General features: G+C 39.7%; 1 protein-coding gene across 2 annotated transcripts in view; it reads left to right on the forward strand.

The window, feature by feature from the left end:
- The window catches only part of MSH3 (mutS homolog 3), a 184,016-nt gene that overhangs the window by 134,984 nt on the left and 27,061 nt on the right, over positions 1 to 21,971 (forward strand). For both annotated transcript variants that reach the window (XM_047729374.1, XM_047729375.1), the window contains exon 20: positions 11,246 to 11,403. In XM_047729374.1, the coding sequence (XP_047585330.1) occupies positions 11,246 to 11,403 (158 nt within the window). The remainder of the gene's footprint in view (positions 1 to 11,245; positions 11,404 to 21,971) is intronic.

Consider the following 21,971-nt stretch of genomic DNA (forward strand, 5'->3'; position numbering starts at 1 on the left):
AGTGTTTGTAGACTCAGCAGCGTGGGATCTCCCACCTCCATCTTGCCCCTCTCCGGCACATTTCTGCATTCTGCAGCCACAGGGCTTTTCCTAACCTGTCCTAACACTCTCCCATTTAAAAGCATGCTTAAAATTCCAGCCATATAGTTCCCAAGTTACTGTGCTTCTGGGACTTGGCAGATGGTATTCCCTCTGCCTAGAATGTCATCTTTCTCCATACCATCCACTCCTGCCTCACACACACCCACAGCCCACCCCACCCCACCCTCTAGCTCCTGCTGTTCTTGAAGTCTTGTCTTGGGTGTCACTGTCTGCACCGAGCCTTTCCTAACCAGTGCTGGGTTTGGGTACCCCATCGCTTTCCGGTAACACTCATATTTCTCCCCATTTTAGTACTTAACCAGTAAATTATAACTGCCTTTGTCTGTGGTTCCCAGTGCACTGTGAGTTTCACAGTAACAGAATGGGCTTTCTCTGGGTTAGTTGTGATCCCACTGTCAGTCACAGTTCTCTCATACTTAGCAGGCACCTGATCATATATGGTAAATAAACAAGAAATAGCCACAAGCCTTGGACAGTCTTCAAATCTCACTTTAAACTTTTGCCTCCCCCCTCCAAGATGTTATGTTTCAGGATGTTATATGGGGAATATCACAATTTGCTGACTAATTATACTGTAGAACTAGAAGGGAAAATAGAAGTCATTTAGTGTAACCGTATCTTCTTACTTATGAAGAAACAAGGCTCAGAAAGAGAGAATTGACATGCCAGAGGTTACCCAAGTTGAGTGATCTTGAGCGCTCTCCCAAAACACAACAGTATTCTAGGGCAAGCCAGTGCTTTTCAATTGTTTTCACTTTGTAGCACAACTTCAAAATGATGAGAATTTGGGGCACCTGGCTAGCTCAGTCGGTAAGCATCTGCCTTTGGCTCGGGTCATGGTCTCAGGGTCCTGAGATTGAGTCCTGCGTCAGGCTCCCTGCCAGGGAGCCTGCTTCTCCCCCACTTCTGCTGCTCCGACTGCTTGTGCTCACTTTCTCTCTTTCTGTCAAATAAATAAAATCTTTAAAAAAGAGAGAGAGAGAAAGAAAGAAAAGAAAATGATAGGAGGAGTTTGATGATACACTGGAATGAAAGAAAAAGGAGAAGGTTGCTTGGAGCCAAAGAGCTTGGCCACCTGCCACCTTGAGGATTAGGACGTCGGCTTCTTAGCATCCCTGTAACCCATGAGACAGACCAAGGCATAATGTGCCAAGATATCCTGCTTGGGAAACACCACTACAATCCGCTACCATCTCAGGACTCTTTATTTATTAAACCGAATGCCTAATGGATGGATTTTTGATAGTGACTAAAGTTAGAGTTTGACTTTGTGTTTTTTGTTGGTAAAGATTTATTTATTTATTTATTATTTATTTATTTATAAGCACATGTTAATTTATTTATTTATATGGGGCTCAATCCCAGGAGCTTGGGATCATGACCTGAGCTGAAGGCAGACACTTAACTGACTAAGCCATCTAGGCACCCCTGTTTTTTGTTTTTAATGTAAATAATATAAATTCCCCTTATTGAAAGAGAGAGTGGGAAAATTGTAGTTGATAGCTTCTCAATTTGTGGAAGGGAAGAAAATGAGTTGAATGTGCAAAGCAGGAAGTTTCCCAGGAAGTACTTGAACCTGGTAGATTTCTGTGGCCCAAGGGAAGTCCATAGCCAGCTCTTGTGGATTGGGTCTGGGTGGACACTGGAACCCTGGTTACAGTCCCTTCTCCTGAGATCGAGAAGGGGCTTTAAGCACCTCAGTGCCTGGCCATGTGTGGCACATAGTAGGTGCTCACATATTTGTTACAGGAATGATGCTTGAAACTGGTAAAGATGAAGGAGTACAAGAGGGGACAAGAATCACCAGCTTCCCCTTTCCTCCCTTCTCCCAGACAGAGTCTTCTCACTACCCCAGAAATGCTTGGTTTGGCTATATAAAAGTAAGACTCATTGTATTTGTATTCATAAGCTGTTGACTCTTTGTACTTAATTACCAAATAGACTAACAATAATGCATCCCATAAAAATATGTCTGAGTATTAGGTTTAATTTAATTCTGTGCCTGGATTATTTGCATAGATTTTGCTATAAGTGTATTTTTCACATAGGATGATCATGGGATCACATTGTTTAAAAATTGAGGAAACACCAATGGCATTTTTTTTTTAAAGATTTTATTTATTTATTTGACAGAGAGATCACAAGTAGTCAGAGAGGCAGGCAGAGAGAGAGGAGGAAGCAGGCTCCCTGCTGGGCAGAGAGCCTGATGCTGGGCTTGATCCCAGGACCCTGAGATCATGACCTGAGCTGAAGGCAGAGGCTTAACCCACTGAGCCATGCAGGCGCCCCACCAATGGCATTTTAACATTGTTTTTTGTTACTTCTTTTCGTGGTGCCCATTTCTTCCTGCTTCTGATACAGTGAGATAAAGAAGGATATTATGTATGATAACTGCTTACTTTTTAAAGTGTTCTGACCTATATTGCTATCTCTGCCCAGAATGTTCCTTCTTCTGTCTTCCTCTCTATAACCCATCTCCATTGATGGAACTCCTACTCATCCCTCATGAGCAAAAAGATATTATTGCCTTCTCAGAGCTTTCACTATTACTCTGGCCAGAAATAATCTCTTTTTTATCCTAGCACTTTCTTTGTTCTGTTTTTAAAACTCATCACATATCACTTGTTGGTACACAAAGGTAGTGGGGGAGTTGATTAGAGGCATAAATTCATACCTTGGTTAGCTGTTATTTTATTATCATCTTGGATAGACCACTGTACTCTTCAGTTTCTTCATCCACAGAATGAGAGGATTAGGTTGAGTAACAACTAGCTCTCTGTGGAATATAAATTGGACAGGATCCAGGCATCAGAAGGGTCTGGACCCTTTCCTTAGCATGTCAGCATACAGCCTGTGCTCCTCTCCAACTTCATTATCCCCCTTTCTGTTTGTAGTTCTCCTTGGGTTAAAAGTGCAAGGATTTGGCTAAGAGCTTATCTGGAGGAGGCTTTCACTAGGGAGTTTCTCACTGTAACCTGTTATTGATTGACATGTTCAGGGAATAAAACACTTTAAAACTGCCAAACTTTTTCAGCAGTCTGCAACTATTATAAAAATAGTTCTGCCATGATTCTTTTTTGAAGATCGATGTCAATATCTGTACCTGTCAAGGAAGGAAACCTTTCTTGTAGAAAATTAACTGATGCCCAAGTCTTTGAAATTAACGTGACAATTTTATTGTTTCCTTTCATTTTATTTTATTTTTGCAGTGCATCTCCTGACTTCAGGGGCATTCTGACTGACCGTCATCACAGTGTACCCAACAATAGACCCAGGGTTGCTGGCCCTGCACTAGAGCAGCCCTTGTATCTGGCAGTGACTGTGTCTGCCTGTCATTGAGAAGGGAGCCGCTGTGAGACATCTGTCAGGGGGATGATCTTCGCTTACCATCCCCATTCAGCTGCTTGGTAGCTCCACATTACTGGGCAAGGTCCTTAGACTCCCCAGGCCTGTTTCCTCGCCTGTAACATGGGAATGTAGTAGTACTTGTATGACCCTGTAAGGCCATTGTGAGAACAGAATGAGGTGATGCCTACCCAGTCATTAGCACAGTTACCTGTGGCATGTGCTAGCTGTGATTTTCTTATGCTACCTTAACAATTGCCTTCTAGTTTTCATCTCCACTTCTCTTTTCTTTCCACAGATGACAGCATTCTTTGTGGAAACTAATTAGTTATCTCAAAACTTACTGCTTTAGAGTCCGTGTTTGATACTTGATAGAGAATACTAAGATTTTATTGACTAGTGCTGTCACCAGTGACATCACCAGTACTAAGGCAGAAACTTTAAAGATTGAACTCTAGCTTCCTCAAAGGTTTACTCAGGCCAGGCCATAGGTACACCCCAGAAACAGTCCCCTTGGTACAATACTTCAGTGTTGGTTTATCGCCATTCATCCATCCATCGATCTGTCTTTTCTTTTTTCTTTTCTTTTTTTTTTTTTTTTTTTAGATTTTATTTATTTATTTGGGAGTGAGAGCACAGAGAGAGAGGGTGAAGCAGGCTCCTGCTAACCAGGGAGCCCAGTGTGGGGCTTCATCCCAGGACCCTGGGATAATGACCTGAGCCAAAGCCAGATGTCCACCCAACTGAGCCACCCAAGTGCCGCCTCTGTGTCTTCTTGAGAACTTGATCTGTGTGCAGCATCGTGCTCCATGCCTGGCACAGGTGTGGACATCGTCTCGACTGTCTAGTTAATTGCATCCCTGGGAAATTCAGTAGGCTCCAGAATGGGTAAAAACGTGGTTTTTGCCAGCTCTCAGCTTCTGGCTATTCCGTTGGAATGCTTAATCATCCTCACTGGTTTTCCAGATAGATTTAATGGGTTTTTCACATCTGGGACTTTCTGATGTGTGGTGCCTCTGATACATAAGCCTGTGCTGGAAGGTAGATGCACACGTGAGATTCTTGATCATTTCCTCACTTACCCTGTCATCTTGGGGACTGTAGAGGAAAGGGAGTCACATATTCCTGACTAGTTCTAGAGAGAATGCAGATGATTTTTTCATCTGTAAGGGTGGTGAATATCCCTGTCGTGGTGCCTTTCACCAGTATTTATTAAGTGCCTTCTTTTTGTCAGACCTTGTAGTCAGTGGGGATGGGAAGTAAGATGGGAACTTACTTTCTTTTCTTTCTTTTTTTTTTTTAAGATTTTATTTATTTATTTGACAGAGATCACAAGTAGGCACAGAAGCAGAGAGAGAGGAGGAATCAGGGTCCCCGCTGAGCAGAGAGGTGGATAGGGGCTCAATCCCAGGACTCTGGGATAATGGCTTGAGCCAAAGGCAGAGGCTTTAACCCACTGAGCCACCCAGGCGCCCTGGGAACTTAAACTTTCTAGCAGTGACATTGGTATTAAGTACACAAGAAAATTAGGGAAATTACAGAGAGGGATAAAAGGTATAAAGAAAAAAATGGGCTAACAGCATAGAGTATGACAGGTTAGAGGGGCTTAAGGTAGATTAAGTGGCCAGAAAAGGTCTCTCCTGGAAGCTGAAGTTTGAGTTTGGACTTGAATGATGGAAAGGATCTAATCTCAGGGAAGAACATCTCAGATGGAAGGAATAAGCTATGGAAAGGCCCAAAGGCAGGAATGAGCTTGGCATCTTATGTCAGGTGGAAGAAGAACATAAATCCAGTCAGGCTAGTGCTGAGGTAACGTGTGGAGTTGGGGAGGAGATTAGGCCGCACAGGCGGGCATGGTCGTTAGGTCATGGTGAGGAGTTGGGGCTTTAGTATTAGAACACTGGGGAGCTATTTGAGGGCTTTTAGCAGGAGACAAATTCTGTTTTAATATTTAAGACAGTCACTCTGACTGCAACGTAGAGAATGATCTGTGGGCAGAGAAGCAGAGAGACTAGTCAGGACCTGCTGCTGTGGCCCACCGGGATGGTGGCAATAGAGATGCAGATAAGAGGTATTTATGCATCTCAGAATACCTCCTGAATCTTCACAGTCTCTTTTTTCCCCATTAGTATTTACTAGAGTGTGCCCAGTATATAATTTATTTCCCACTACAGGTATAAGTATTAGTGCTTATTAGCAAAGCAACACTTTATTACCTACAGATAGTTGAGTTGAAAGTGTTTCACTCCTTAAAATCTTCTGAGTTCTTGTCTGAAATCTTCAGATGCTGGGTAGGCCTGGAAAGACCACTTCCACAGAAGGGACCGCATGTCTGACTGGGGTCACTGTGTACCATTTTTCCCAAGTATTTCTTGTAAGTGAATTCCACAGCTTCCCCTCTTTGATTCAACCCAGAGCCACATACTGTCTTATGCCTGAATTTGGACATGTTATTTTTCAGAGGGTCATAGAATTTGAGGATGAGAAATCATTTAATTCAACCCCCTCACGTTAGAATTTAGGAAACGGAGACCTGCAGAGCTCTCTTGACATGTTAGTACCCTGTCACATTTTTTATTCCCATTTGAAGAAGATACCTAATTGAGCCATAAGTATAAATCCTCTTATCTTTCAAGTGATTGGAAGAAATAAGGTATCTATAAGATAAAGGGTATACTTTTTTTTTTCCTCATAGCTTTCCTAATTACTTATTTTAAAAAATTTGTTTTGTGTCTGCACTTCCATCACCCACCCCCATTGCTTGTTGGGTTTGGTAATTCCACTTGAGGCAGCTCCACCAACAACACCTTCACCATTCAGGGCCCCCTCGTGACACATTGTAACCCTTGTGTAGGTTATTCTGCCTTGTATTACATTTTTTACTTTCTAGTATGTGGAGTTTTTTTTCTGGTGTTCTATTTTTATGTAAATATGCCGGAAATCCAAATAAAGAAATGTCATTTGAAACTGTAAATTTTTCCTAAATATGTTAAGGGATTTGTAAAGAGTTGTTTGATGGTTCATGATAATTATTTATGAAATAAATAATTAAATCTTAAGGTAATTCATTTAAATAATTTTCAACTACCTAATATTTCAAATGAGTGAAAAAGTATAGAAAACAGTATAGCAGATACCCATTTATCCTTCACTCAGATATCAAAGAGAATGACCTTCTGTGATACGAACTTTAGATATATTTAAAGTAAATAAAGTGTTACAGACCTCCCCCTTCACTTCCTTATCTCACTGGTAACCATTATCCTCGTGTTACTTGTTATCCTTATGCATATTTTTATTCTTTTATTTATTTATATTTTAACAATATATAATTTTGTGTATTTTTAAAGTGTACACAAATATGGCACACTGAACCTGTCATATGCTATTTTGTAAATGATTGTTTTCATAATTGTACAAAGTACATCTTTTCATTTTCCTAATGATAGATTGCCTTTTTTTTCCTATTATGAATACAAACAGTACTAGAATGAAAATAAATACCTTTCTGAGTACTTGTTTATTTTTCTAGGGTAGACTCCTAGAAGAGGAATTGCTGGGTCATATAGACCAGTAATACAGAATCTTTAACTTTACTAGGCCTTTCCAAATTGCTCTCCATATACTTCCAACATGCCACAAAAGTAGACTCTTAAGCCTTTTGATGATATGATGAATTTTCTGAAAGTGTCTTTTAAAAATTATTCCTTCAAAAATGTTCAGTTTTCTTCGTTTGAATGTTAGAGATAGCTTATAGGTCCCTTGAACAATCCTGCAATTTCCTTTTCCTTTTCCTGATTAAAAATATGTTTTTGGCCTTGAGTGTTTCTTTTTCTATAAATATCCTGTTCATGTCCTTTGCCCATTTTTCCATTGTTTTGGTGTTTTTACTACCTAGGAGTACTACTTCTTTATTTTAGGCCTTTTCATTTTGTGTTTAATCAAATGGGAGCACCTGAGTGCTCAGTTGGTTAAGCAACTGCCTTTGGCTCAGGTCATGATCCTGGAGTTCCGGGATGGAGTCCCACAGTGAGCTCCCTGCTTGGCGGGAACCCTGCTTCTCCCTCTCTCTCTGCCTGTTGCTCTCCCTGGTTGTGCTCTCTATCAAATAAATAAATAAATAAAATCCCAATGTACTTCCATTTTTAAATCTTCCTTTATAGCTAATTAGGATTTGTGATCTCTTAAAGAATCTTTCTCTACCCCAAAATCATATATTATTGTCTAATAATCTTGTTCGTTTGTTTGTTTGTTTTTTGTCTGTCGAAGCTGTAATGTACCTGAAACTGATTTTTGTTTATGATGTAAGTTAGGGGTCAGGATTTCTTATTTTTCTTTATGGACATCCTTTTGACCAAACACCATTACCAAAAGATCATCCTTTGTGTACTGTACTGCAATATCTCCTTTGTCATAAATCAAGTAACTATATACACATCAATCTGTTTCTGTGGTTCTTTTTCTTAAAAATTTTATTTTTTGAGAGAGAGAGAGTGCGAGCAGGGAGAGGAGCAGAGGGAGAGGGACAAGCAGACTCCCTGCTGAGTGCGGAGCCCTGTGCACAGGGCTTGATCTCACAATCCTGAGCTCATGACCTGAGCTGAAGTCAAAAGTCAGATGCTCAACTGACTGAGCTGCCCAGGTGCCCCAGTCTGTTTCTACTTTATTCCACTGTGGGTCTTTATGCCAGAACCATAGGAATTTATTTATTGTCACATTACAGTATTGAGCTTTTCAGTCCATGAACATAGTATATTCTTTCATTTAATTAGGTGTTCTTTCATTTCTTTCAGAGATATTTTGTAGTTTGCTGTGTCTTTTGTGTTTCCCTATCTTGCTTATTTCGTTAGATTTATTCCTAGGTATTTGAATTCTTTTGATATTGTGGTCAATTTTATCAGTAAATTTTCTGTTTTTAACTACTTATTGCTAAAGTCTAGAAATAAAGTTGACTTTTGAATACTAACCTTATATCCAAAGATCTTGCTTAATTCATTTATTGATTATAATAATTTTTATAGGTTTCTTTAAATTTTCTGGAAACATAATCATGATCTGTAGGATTAATGACAGATGTATTATTTTCTTTCCAAAGATTGTACCTTTTATTTCCTTTTCATGCCTTTTTTTTTTTTTTTTAATGAGTAGATACTGAATTTTATCAAATGCTTTCTCTGTGTCCTTGGAGATCATCATCTGATTTGTCTTCTTTATTCTTTTAATGTGGTAAATTACATTGATTGGTCTTTGAATATTAAATCAACCCTATATTCCTCAAAAACTCTAAATGTTTATATAGCTTTGGATTTGCTTATTAATAGCCTAAGGAGTTTTACATACATTTTTGTGGATGAAATTGGCCTGTAATTTTTCTTTTTTGTAATGTTCTTGTCGGGTTTTTGCTATCAAGATTCTGTTGGAGTTTTGAAGTGTTTTGGTAAGAGTTGCCCTTGTTCTATTCTGTAGAAGAGTTTTTGTAAGATAAGTGCTATTTCTTATATGTTTGCAAGAATCAGTGGAGAAATTATCTGGGTTTGGAGTTTTTCTTGTGGAAGGGCTTTTAATTACAGATGAGTTTCTTTAATAGACATAGGATTATTCAGATTAGCTATTTCTTGTGTCATTTTTGCCAATTTTAAAAAAGCTGTTCATTTTATTTAAATTTTTGAAATATTTGGGTAGGTCCCAAGTTTGACTATTTATAATAGGTTTATTATTTTTAAATCTCTGTAGGAGAATTAATTTTATTTTAATCATTATTGTCATCATTCTACTCATGCAAAGTTTCTTTCTTTGCTTTCAGTGTGCTAAGCCCTTTCCGTTCCAAGAAACATAGATTCATTCAAGTTCCTTCAAGTAATGGAGACATGTGACCCTCATTTTAAAGCTACCTATAACCAGAAGAGAAAGGAATCACAGGGAGAACAAGATCTCTAGTACAGCTTGGCTTTAGTGAGTCTGGAAATGTCTGGTTAATTAGGATATAAGACAACTTTAGAGATGGAACTGGTTTTCTTTTTATCCCCTCAATAGTAAGAGTTTATGATATTTTAACTTTGAGACCCTCATTATTGGCATGAAATTTCTCAACTACTCTGGGCTCTCCTCTGCTTTTTTTTTTTTTTTTAAGATTTTATTTATTTAGGGGGCGCCTGGGTGGCTCAGTGGGTTAGGCCACTGCCTTTGGCTCAGGTCATGATCTCGGGGTCCTGGGATCGAGTCCCGCGTTGAGCTCTCTGCTCAGCGGGGAGCCTGCTTCCCTCTCTCTCTCTCTCTCTCTCTGCCTGCCTCTCCGTCTACTTGTGATCTCTCTCTGTCAAATAAATAAATAAAATCTTTAAAAAAAAAAGATTTTATTTATTTATTTGACAGACAGAGATCACAAGTATGCAGAGAGAGAGGGAAGCAGGCTCCCCACCGAGCAGAGAGCCCGACACAGGGCTTAATCCCAGGACCCTGAGATCATGACCCGAGCCAAAGGCAGAGGCGCAACCTACTGAGCCACCCAGGCACCCCTCTCCTCTGCTTTTTCTTCCTTTTCATTGCTAACTACCCCTTTACTCCCTGCTCTGTGTAATTTTTCTTCATTCCTTTTGTTTCCTCATAACTTCTTACTCATGATCCCCAGTGCTTTGTGGCCTTGTTCTGTCTTCCTCCAGATTGAATCGGTGGGTGGTACTCAGTTTAAACTCCCAAGAGATTATTTGATTAGTTCTAGAAGCCCTTTTATGTGAGGCCACCTCTAGGACTCTTGGTGAGTTACACAGTGGCCGCTCTTGACCAAGCAGGTATTGCCCAGCATGGTGGGTTCACAGAGCACAGCACATGGATGCCTTGGGCTCACTTGCTGCAGAGGTCTCCTGCTGGACAATTTCCCTTAGGACAAGTCTATATGTGGCAAGTACTGTAATTGGTTAATAGAGGCAAGTTCTAGAAGTTAAATTAGTATAAGTGTTTGAGCTTTTCTGCCACTTTTTCTTTTAGATTTTATTTATTTATTTGACAGAGAGATTACAAGTAGGCAGAGAGGCAGGCAGAGAGAGAGGAGGAAGCAGGCTCCCTGCTGAGCAGAGAGCCCAATGTGGGGCTCGATCCCAGGACCCTGAGATCATGACCTGAGCCGAAGGCAGAGGCTTAACCCACTGAGCCACCCAGGTGCCCCCGCTTTTCTGCCTCCTTTACATGCTCTGGTGAAATGCCAGTGAAAAATGCTGATAAAGCTGATACCTAGAATTTGGTATTATAAACCTCTTCAGTAGTCGTCCATCTAGGACTGAAGAAATTCTTGTGCTACCAACTCAAATTAGGGCCTTGAGCAATTAGCTATATAATGCGTGCAGTTTTAGGATGGATAAATGGAAATTGATAGATTTTAAATATAAGCAATATTAAAAACACACAAAGAGTCAGATTGATGAATGTTTAATGAGAAAGCCGTAGTAGTTACCTCATTTAGGTTGCTTCTGGTTTCCTTTTTCATATGCGGAAACCATCCTGTATATTGCTCAGAATTCTTCTGCAATAGCATGGTTCAGGTTGAAGACAAAAAGGTCCTCTTTCCCTTTGCGATACTTAATCAGTAATGTATTTAAATACCAGAAAGCCATCTTTTGCCCAATGCATTCTCATTTATGGAATAAATTATAGATATTACACAAAAATACAGATATTACATTATATAGATATTACATATAAATTATAGATATTACATATTACATAAAATTTACATAAAAGGTAAATTATAGATATTACATGTACCTTTGGGTACAACAAGTGAAATTTCTTTTTAATTTTCTAGGGGGATTCAGAGAGAGTAATGATAATCACTGGACCAAACATGGGTGGAAAGAGCTCCTACATAAAACAAGTTGCACTGATTACTATCATGGCTCAGATTGGCTCCTATGTTCCTGCAGAGGAAGCAACAATTGGAATCGTGGATGGCATTTTCACGAGGTAAAAACATTAGTTCTATTTGAATATATTTCTGAAAATAAAGCAAGCCCACATTGTCACATGAACTTTCTGTGTACATATTTAGATGAATAGATTTGCTCTGAAAATATTTAAGGCTTTGGAGCTTAAAGAAATCATTTTATCATGAATATTAATATCAGAAGAGACCAAGGAGAGCATTTTGTCCAGTAATTTTCAAGTTATTTTTAGTTCCTGAGTTCTTTAACGAAAATTGTATCTTATATAAAAGATGAATATTTAAACAGATAAAAGCAGATCTGCTTTGCCTGAGTCAGAGTGGAAGGCTTGCAGACTTGCCTGGATAGGCTGTGCAGAGAACTATCTGAACACCAGTCCCACACTCTCCTTGTTTTATAGGTGGGGGACTGAAAACAGACTGAAAAGGGCAGTGGCCCAAGATAATTTAATTCATATTTTCTCTTTCTCTCTCTCTTTTTTTTTTTTTTTACTCTAAGAAAATTCTCTACAGCCAACTAGGTCTTACCCTTTATAAACCTAAATGCATGTCATATTAAGAATACAGGTGAAATATCCTTGTCTTCCGAATAGGATAATCATAGTTTAATCTATTTATTCAGATTTATCAGTTCTTTAAGTATTATACTTCTTGCATCTACATTTTTGGAAAAATTAAATATAGTCTATATTGTGTAGTTAAGCTTTGTGTATAAATGTTTGATTTCTTGTCTAGCTGCATATTTATATGATTCTTGACTTTGGAATTACATCAGAATATATCACATGCTGATATTGATGCACCTGAGTAGACATGAATATACTTTATCTTAGAGCTTGGTTTTTAGTCTGAGTGAGCAAAGCAAGGAGACCTAAATTCTTTTTGATGGCATATCACCAAGCAGATGTTATTTTGATCTCTGTATATTTGCAGATGAACTCAGTATAAGAAATTTAAGGAATCTTTCTTTACTTTTTAAATTGTCATTTTCTATTTTGTAAAAAAAAAAAAAAGTATGTGTTTGTGTGTATGTAAATATACTTGGTATTTTATTTCAGTTACATTATTAGGGAGAGGGACAGAGAAACTTAACAAAGAGAAAAAAGATTTTAGAAGATTCACAAAGAGAAAAGATTAAAAAAGTAAGGTGGTTTGTCTGAAAGAGAATCTTGTTAGTGAGCAGAATGTCAGATGTTTTTAGATACAAGTAATAGAAAAGAAAAGAAGAGTTTACTTTTCTCATATAACAAGAAGGCTTGGGGTGGGCTGCTGCTTCTGCTCCTTCAGTGGTTCTGCAGTTTTGTTGGCCTTTCCCTCATAGTTGCGAGATAGTTGCTGACTCCAGACATCACATCACATGAGGATAAAGGAAGACAGAATGCCACAGTTCCCCCCCCACACGTTTTATTTATTTCCAGAAAATCAGTACCTTTTCAGAAGCCTCTTAGAAGACTTCCACTTATATTTCACTGTCCAGACCTATGTCTCTTGGCTGTAATTGCAAGGGAAACAGAAAGTAAGAATTTGCTTTTGTCCAGCTTTCCTCATGGAGTTAGACAAGTGTTTGGGAATGGATTCAGAGGTAATCAGAAAATAGTTTTTGCCTACAAAAAATGAATTCAGTGATGATAATAATAAAAACAGCTAAACTGTATCATATATATATATGTTTTTTAAAACTTTTTATCAGTGTATAGGGACTGCCATGTGCCCTTTATATTAAATACTTTATATAAAGTAACATTCAGTGATAGCAAGTATAAGCCTACTGAAAAAGGACAAGCCACACTAATTTCAGGAATTTGGCGGTATTTATTCATTTTCATTTATTCATTCATCCAATGCATACTAACTTAGCATCTACTATATGACATATATGACTATATGACATAATGACTATATGATTGGGACTACAATACAACCATGGTTTCTGTTCTGGCATTTACGGGAAGAGGGTGATTTTCTTTTTTCCATAGATCCCGACTTTATTTATATGTAGTAAGTAGACATATGCAGAGACAGAGCAGTCGTTTAGGCAGTTGTTTATGGAGTCCAGAGGGAGAGATGAATGGTAATGATACAAATTTGCTGTGAGACATTTTTGTATAAGCGATAAGTAAAGTCTTAGGTGTGGGCGAGATCATCTCAGTAGAGTATAGCGGAGAAAATAGTGCCCTAAGGCTGAGCCTTAGGACTGCCAACATGGCATAGATGAGTCAGATGATAAGCTAGAAAAACCGACAGGAGGACAAAAACCAGGATGTTGTGTTGTCAGGAGAAGACTCCTCCAAGGAGAAAGGAAGTGGCCAGCAGCCCAGAGTGGTCAGATGAATCAGATGAAATGAAGCCGGAAAAGTCAACTTTGATCTTGACAAAGTGGTGGTCATTAGCAAGAGCTGTTTTGTTTGTTTGTTTGTTTGTTTGTTTGTTTAAAAGATTTGTTTATTGTAGAGAGAAAGAGAAGAGCATGAGTGGCAGGGACAGAGGGAGAGAGAATCTCACACAGACTCTGCACTGAGCATGGAGCCCAATGCAGGGCTCAGTCTCATGACCTTGAGATTATGACATGAGCCAAAACCAGTTGTCAGATGCCCAACCACCTGTGCCACCCAGGTGCCCCAGCAAGAGCTGTTTTGGTGGAGTGGGGGCAGGCGGTAAAGGAGTGAGCCAGAGGTCAAGAAATAGACTGCACAGGTGTGGCCAGGCAGCTTGGCTGGGAGGAGGAGGTAAGAGATCCAGTGAGGGACTTGGCTTGTTTTGTTCGTGAATGATAGACTTGAACATGTTTCAGTGGAATATCCAAGGGGATATGTTATATCCATAAATTTATGATTTAAAAAATGCTTCGATTACCTTGGAGGATATTAGAATAAGTTAATGATATTTGTAATAACAAAAATCATTAATCACTTTGGAGAATGAAAATTAAAAAATAAAGAGAGAATCAAGACAATTCTGTCTTTCCACACAGGTGACGAGAGGAAGTTTCTCATTATAGAAGCGCCCCAGCTAATAGGCGAAGAAGGAATGATAGAATTAGAGTGTCACCCTTTTTCTAACCCCCTCCAAGGGTGGAGTTTTTCCAGAGAAGTGAATGAAAAAGTAGAGGGAATATAAGAGTTGTCAAGTGTGGGAGACTGGGTGTCTTCATCAGTTAAGCTTTTGCCTTGGGCTCAGGTCATGATCCCAGGGTGCTAGGATCGAGTCCCGCTTTGGGCTCCCTTCTTTGTGAAGAGCCTGCTTCTCCCTCTTCCTCTACTGCTCCCCCTGCTTGTGCTTGCTCACAGTCTCTCTCTCTCTCTGTCAGATAAAGAAATAAAATCTTTAAATCTAAAAAAAAGATTAGGGTTGGCAAGCGCACATTGGGAATAATGGACCATAGACTGTCAACAGAGAAGAGGGCCCAAGGGAAACCACAGTGGTAGGTGGGCTGGAGTCCTGCGGGGCTGGAAGAGCAGTTGTGGTGGACGTGCTGCATGAGCCAGAATGGGCAGCTTTTGAGGTAAAACAGTTCATATCTCTGCTGAAGTCCAAGATGTGCCCCTGGGGCTGGATGACTGAGGTAGCGTAGAGGAGGGGAGCGGCTAAGAGGAGATCTAGGCTTGATCTAGGTGGTGTTAGCTGGTTTAGCTTCCAGAAGCGTTGGCAGGTTTCTTGGGGCAGAGGGGAGAATATACACCAAATGTTAACAACTTTGATGGGGGGGCGGGGTTTGAAGTTAAATAGCTGACAACATGGACAAAGGGAGGATGTCATGGTCAAACGGTATGTCTTCAAAGGAGCTGTTGTTATTACAAGAAGCTAGAGTCTAGAAGGAAGAACGGTAAGCAGGAGAATCCTTGCCGTACCCCAGGAGGCAAGGAAATGAATAGGTGATTTCCAAGAGGGTTGCAGGGGAGGGACTGGAGAGGAAAGGGAGGGAGTGCCCATGGGGAGAAGAGAGTGGGGGCACAGGCGAGTTGGCCGGCCATTTGGCAGTATGGCAAGGTGCCCAGTGCCTGGGTTTAGGAGGTGATGAGGTAGAGAGTTGGAAAAAACCTGGAAGTGGAGAGCAGTATGGACTTGATGTTAGAGGCTACAAGAGCCACAGAGGAGGACACACAGTGTTCTGACTGAGGAACACATGGAAGGACAAGGGTGGCACCTGGGACAAGTCTCACCAAGCTTGGGCAGTGGTGGGTCCACAAGCTGTCGGTGCCACACACCACAGCCCTAACTGGGCTGGCCCTGAAACTTGTGTCAGCTGGACCCAGAAGCTCCTCAGTCCAGCAGGAAAGAAACAGATAAAATAAGAGTGAGTCGATGGCATTGTCCCCTACAGATATTGCTGGATGCACTCTGGCCAGTGATGCATTTTTTCCTGCTTCAGGTGTAATCCTGGCCCCCACTTCTTATTACATATTATTGCAGAAACTGGTCCCCTGCTCTCCCTATCTTCCTTTCTTCCTCTCCAGTCAGTTTTCACACCTCTGTGAGGTGCCTCTAAGAGCACAGCTATGACCAGGTAATTCTGCTAAACCTCTAACCGTGAATACAGGTCTCTGGGCATGTCAGTCTGGAACCCCCAGATGACTGCAACCTTTTCAGTCTTGTTTTCTGTTTCTTTCCCTCACCTACCAATGTGTTAACCCAGCACTTCCTTCTGAATTCCAGGAAGCTATTATGTGCTTTCTCATTTGTCTTTTTTTTAGTTTTTACTATTTCCTGCATCAGAAATACTTCTTCTAATTTTTTTTTATTAAAATACCACCTCCTTCATGAAGCCTTCCTTGATTCCCCTAGCCAGAATTAATCTTTCTCATTTCTGTACTTCCATCATCCATGTATTTTGCCTTTTTTTTAAAAGCTCTTACCACTTATAGTTTTATAGCTCTTCCTGTACAGGTCTGCCTCTGCTATTGTGTGGTCTGTTCCCAAAAGATGAGTCTCATGTTTTGTACATTTCTCTTTTCCCTCCCTGAACCTGGACCTTGCTCTACTTATACATACACAAAACAGGGCTGTTGAATGAATTGACCTTTAAGTCAAGATCAGGCACATGGAAGATAAATCCATAGGCAGTGGGGACCCTTGAAGACGTAGGAGTAGGGAAGTGATGTGATCAGAGTTACAGTTGAGGTTCCAGGAGGATTCATCTGGCCTCCCTGTGAAAGACAGACTATATAAAGGCATGATGTCATGATCTAATTCTTGGAGAGATCCTGAGCATTGTAATTAGACTGATAGACATGGGAGTGGACGAGGGACAGAGGAGAGAGATTGCAGGGTTAGAACTGACAGGCTCTGGTAGCTACAGTGGATGAAGAGAGATAGTTGAAGAACTAGAGGCAAGGAGGCATCAAGCCTAGGTGACCAAAAGGAGTGAATGGTGGTACTTGTCAATAACACTGGGAAATTCAGGAGGAGGATCTGATTTCAGAAGTGATCTTAACTGGTAACACGCAGCACAGTAAGGAGGCCTCATCATAAGACGGCCATTACTTTCTGTGTTCGTGAGCACAAACTATAGGCTGTTGGGATATTGAGCACTCACTCAATGAGAAGGCCAAAACTCTAGGGTACTGAACACATGTTTTTCTTAAAACCTTACCATGTACTAGAGTTTGATGCTAGGAGTTAGGGATACCCAGCCAAATGAGACCTCTTGACCTGCCCTCCAGAAACAGGTGAGGGAGACAGAGGCCCGAGGCATTACAGTGCGGTGAGAACTTGGCAGTGCTGGAGAAGTGATTGTGTCTGTGTCGTCATTTGCTTGCCCGTTCATTTGTATTTATCCTGCCATCTTCCAGAAAAGAGTTAAGTGTTGGTTTGCAGAAGATTCTAAATAGCGTAAGTAAAAATGAGGGTGAGGCCTTAAAATGGAGCCAGCAATGAATCTGAAAATATTTATCACATAATGACTAACACTGTTGCAGAGTTTCCACAAAGGTAATCTTGTTCAGTTAAAATAGTTCACAGTGCCTGGAAAAACAAACAAATTGCTTAAGAAAACAGCTTCAAAAAAACCCTTTTATTGTGTTAGAAAACGGTTTGTAACAGTAAGATTAGCTAGTGGCTGGCCTGGAAGGGGCTTGGATGGAACATGAGCTTCTTCTCTTCCATGCATGACAGTGTGCCTTCATCTCCTGAAACAGGAGCAGCCTCGAGGAGCTGGACTGATCACCAGTCACTGCGTTGGTCAATGCACCAACTAAGCTTTAAACCTTGCAAACACCGAATTGATGATTTCAGCAGAGTAGTTTTCATTCCAAATTAACGCCTTCACACACATCCATTTTTTCAGCTAATTGGGGATACATTTTACAGTTAGTTACCTGGTCCTGGTGGGCCCATCCAGAGGAAGTATTACATGAAGGAATATCCTTGTTATAATACATGAAAAAAAGAGCTGGTTACAAAGCCTGGCATTCAGTATGATTCCACTTTTGTATGAGAAATTATACATGTAAATATATGCAGAGAAAATCATCGAAATAGAAGGCTTGTATTCTAAAATACCATGAGGGATATGGGATTATGGTGAGTGTTCTTTCCTACTGCTTATTAATATTTTTAAACATCTGAAATAAATACATAACAAAGATACAACTTCAAATTAAGGACTGTATCAATCACAACGAGATGTTTTGTAGGAGTCCAGTGAAATGCTTATGTGGTCACTGTCTGGGAACACTTTTTTCCAGGGCAGATTTCTCTTCCCTACTCAGTGGAATGGAATTTGGGGTTCTGAGGGTAAACCTTCCCAGGTGATTCAGTGTATTAGAGCTTACTTTTCGAAAAAGTGTTTAACCGAGCCTATAGTTCTTCCTCCTGTAGACATTGATGGTTTTCTTGTCTGGGTCATTATACAAGATGGTGTCTTTAATTTTCATAACTCACATTGTCATTTGCACATGTAACATCTAAAACAATGAGTTTGAACCCTTAATGTACCTTAGACTTTTTTTTTGAGAAAGAGAGAGAAAGTGCACGTGTGCACACAAGGGTGGTAAGGGGCAGAGGAAGAGCAGGAGAGAGACTCTTAAAACAGGCTCTAAGCCCAGCACAGAGCCTGAGACAGATGGGACTTGATCTCACGACCCTGAGATCATGACCTGAGCTGAAATCACGAGTCTGACATTTAACCCACTGAGGCACCTAGGTACCCCCATTGGACTTTTTTGGGATGGAGCTTTTAGAAAATAGTGATACATGGACCCTAGAGGTTTTAAGATGGACTAGGGTCTAGAAGTTGAGTTATGTAAGCATCCAGATGGTTTTGAAGTGCAGCTGAGGTTGAGAAGCATTTCCCCAAGCCCTTGCTGGAGAGCTCAGTTGTTTAATTATAAAAGTTAGTTTAAAAATTGTAGATGCTTATTATGAAAACAGCCTGACAGTATAAAGGGTATAGAGTAGAACTTTTGCCTTCTGCCCAGGTCAACAACTATTAATGGTTCTCTGTATAACTTTCCACAAATGTGCAAGTATACGTAAATCTTCTTTTATATAAAAGGTATTATACTAAGCATTACTGCTATGCAGCTTGCTTTTATTTCCAGATATGTAGGGGACATGTTTCTCTACCAGTTCATGCTAATTAATCTCACATGTTTTAATGGCTGCAAGGTATCTGCTGTGCGGAGATTCCTGGGTCTCTAACCTCAGAGGGCTGTATCTGGGATGCACTGCTTTAGTATAAAGATCCTGTTCCCTGTCTTTTCTTCTGTCCTCACCCTCTCTTCCTTTACAGTTGGAAAGGAGTCTTCATGGACCACATTCATTTATATCCTAGATCCTTACTGGAATGTGGTGTGATAGTATGCCTTCATATTTTCATTTATTTATTGTAAAATAATTCAGACATATAACAATGCCCCAGGTAACTGCCACTCTACTAAAGAAATAAAACATGGCCAATACTATTGAACCCACAATTCTCCCTAATTCTTTTCCTTTCCAACCCATCTAGAGGATCTGCCCTTCTGACTATAGTTGTCATCCCATGCATTTGTCTCTATTTTTACTACATAGGTATGTTTTTGAGAACATACAGAGTTATTGGGTATGCTCTTACCCTTTATATGTATGTTATCACACTGTGTTTTCTTCTGCAAGTGGCTTTTCCCCCAATATTGTATTTATGAAATTCATCCATATGGATACATGTAATTCCAGTTTACTCATTTTTCTGTAATTATGGATATTCCATTGTACATGCACCTACCACAGTTTATCCATTTTCCATGATTGATATTTAACATGATTCAGATTTGTTGCAAATGCAGGTAGTACTGGTACTTGTCTTGCACATACCTTCTGGTGCACATGAACGAGTTTTCTGAATCCCAGCTGTTATCTAGGAGTGGGACTGTGGAGTGTAAGGAATGTGTGTCTTTCTTGTTCTTCAGGGAGGCTGCCAGCAGTATGTAAAAGTTTGTACTTGAGCTTTAACATTAAATTAGGGGAATCTAGGTGGTTCGGGTAGCTGAGAGTCTGACTCGTGATTTTGGCTCAGGTCATGATCTCTCAGTCATGAGATTTAGCCCTGCATCCGGTGTCTGCGTCCGCACTGGGTGTGGAGCCTGCTTAGGGTTCTCTCTCTCACTCTCCTTCCGTCCCCCTCCCCCACTGGCGCAGGCGTGCAGGCATGTATTCGCCTGTGCATACACGCTCTCTCTCAGACATAAATACAGAAAATAAAAGAAAATTAGACATACCCATTTGATGATGTTTCTATATAGTCTTCCAAATTGCTCGTAAGTAAATTTTCATTTTTTTAATTTACAGTCTTGTACATGAAGTGCCATCTGAGAAGTCATTTTTTGTTAATGCTAGGGGATTATTTTCCCTCCCTGTGCATGCTTTGCCTGTTTACAAAAAGATCTGAAGCACTTTATTGGCCTGCTCTGACAAACTGTCAGGCCTCCTCTCATCAGCTGATGGTTACTTTCTTTAATTCCTTTTTGTCTTGGCTGCCAGGAAAGCAAGAGCTAAATTCAAGGCTCAGGTGCAGAAACAGATTTAGTTTAGTTTTCCCCTTCTCATACATGGGACTGTTTCTCTAATATGGTTCTTATAACAGCTGCATCAGAATCAGAGAGAAACTTGTTTCAAATGTTTAAAGCTTTCTAAGCCCTGATCAGAGACCTATTAAGTTGGAATCGCTGAGACCCAAAATTAGCATTTTCAAAGCTCTTGTAAAATGTGCTGTCTTAAATATGAAGATCTACTGGATGGCTTATGATCTTAGTTTCATATTCTTTGTAATTCTTCCATAATAGGTATATTGTTATTCAAATCATTGCAAATCCTGTTTGGACTCAATGGAAGGAGGACTGAAAATCTAGCAGAGTGAGATAGATGCATAACACTTGGCTGCAAACTTTTACCTTTAAGTGGGTTATTTTTGTGTTATTGACCGGACATTTATGATACCGGGTTTAAATTCATGCATTCTGTAAATACTTGTTGAGTGCCTACTTTGTGCCTTGTGCTGTGCTGTCAGAGGAATAAATGAATGTGTGAAAAGCTGTGAACACACAGGCTTTAGGAATATTTTTTACTGAATGTTGTAACCTTGTATAAGCCTATTCCTGAATAAGAACATTATTTTCAAAAGAATTTTGGGGGCGCCTGGGTGGCTCAGTGGGTTAAAGCCTCTGCCTTCTGCTCAGGTCTTGATCCCAGGGTCCTAGGAATGAGCCCCATATCCGGCTCTCTGCTCATCAGGGAACCTGCTTTCCCCTCTTTCTCTGCCTGCCTCTCTGCCTACTTGTGATCTCTATCAATCAATAAATAAAACTTAAAAAAAAAAAAGTAGAATTTTGGCAAACATATATATGTGGCTCTAATTAGTATATTTATATCAGTATATTGTGGTATATGTATTTATCAGTGAAATATTTCTAGACACATATTTCTAAGGATCATTAACATGTTTGAGTGCATCACCAGAATATAAGATCTGTTGTTTATTATCCTGATAAATGCAAACTTAAACCTCATTTACCTTTTTAGACTTGCTAATTAAGTTTTAGAAAAGCAGTGAATTAAATGTGGCCTGAAAAAAGCAAAACAATTGGCTTCTGTCAGCATAATTTATGTCAATTAAATGTTGGTAGAAAGTGGTATTTACGTTAAATGGCCCTTGGTTAATAATTTTCTTGCCATGTTACCCAAGTAAACTCTGTTTCGGCTCCTCACTTCAGGAACTGTGTACTCAAAATGGCAACAGTGTGCTTATTTTAAGAGAGAATTGGAGCGTAATAGGCATTCAAATGCTTAACTTATTTTGAATATTTGCTTTTGACTGTGTGGATGATTACTGATTTGTTTGCCCAGTCTAGTTTAATTCAGCGAATACTGATTGAACACCTACTGTGGAGTATTTGTACTCTATTAAATATATATGATATATATTTATGTATACTTGTATGTGTATATATTCTAATATATATGTTTAATATATATATATTTTATATATGTATGTATATATCCTCCTTGGGCAGAAAGAGAACATCTTGAATCAGTGTATGTTTTCCAGTTGGTAGTAAATACCAGCACTAAAAACCGCATGATAAGTGATATTTTCCTAAATGAGTAGGCTGTTAAG

Source organism: Lutra lutra, chromosome 5 (assembly GCF_902655055.1).
Source record: "Lutra lutra chromosome 5, mLutLut1.2, whole genome shotgun sequence".
Lineage (NCBI taxonomy): Eukaryota > Metazoa > Chordata > Mammalia > Carnivora > Mustelidae > Lutra > Lutra lutra.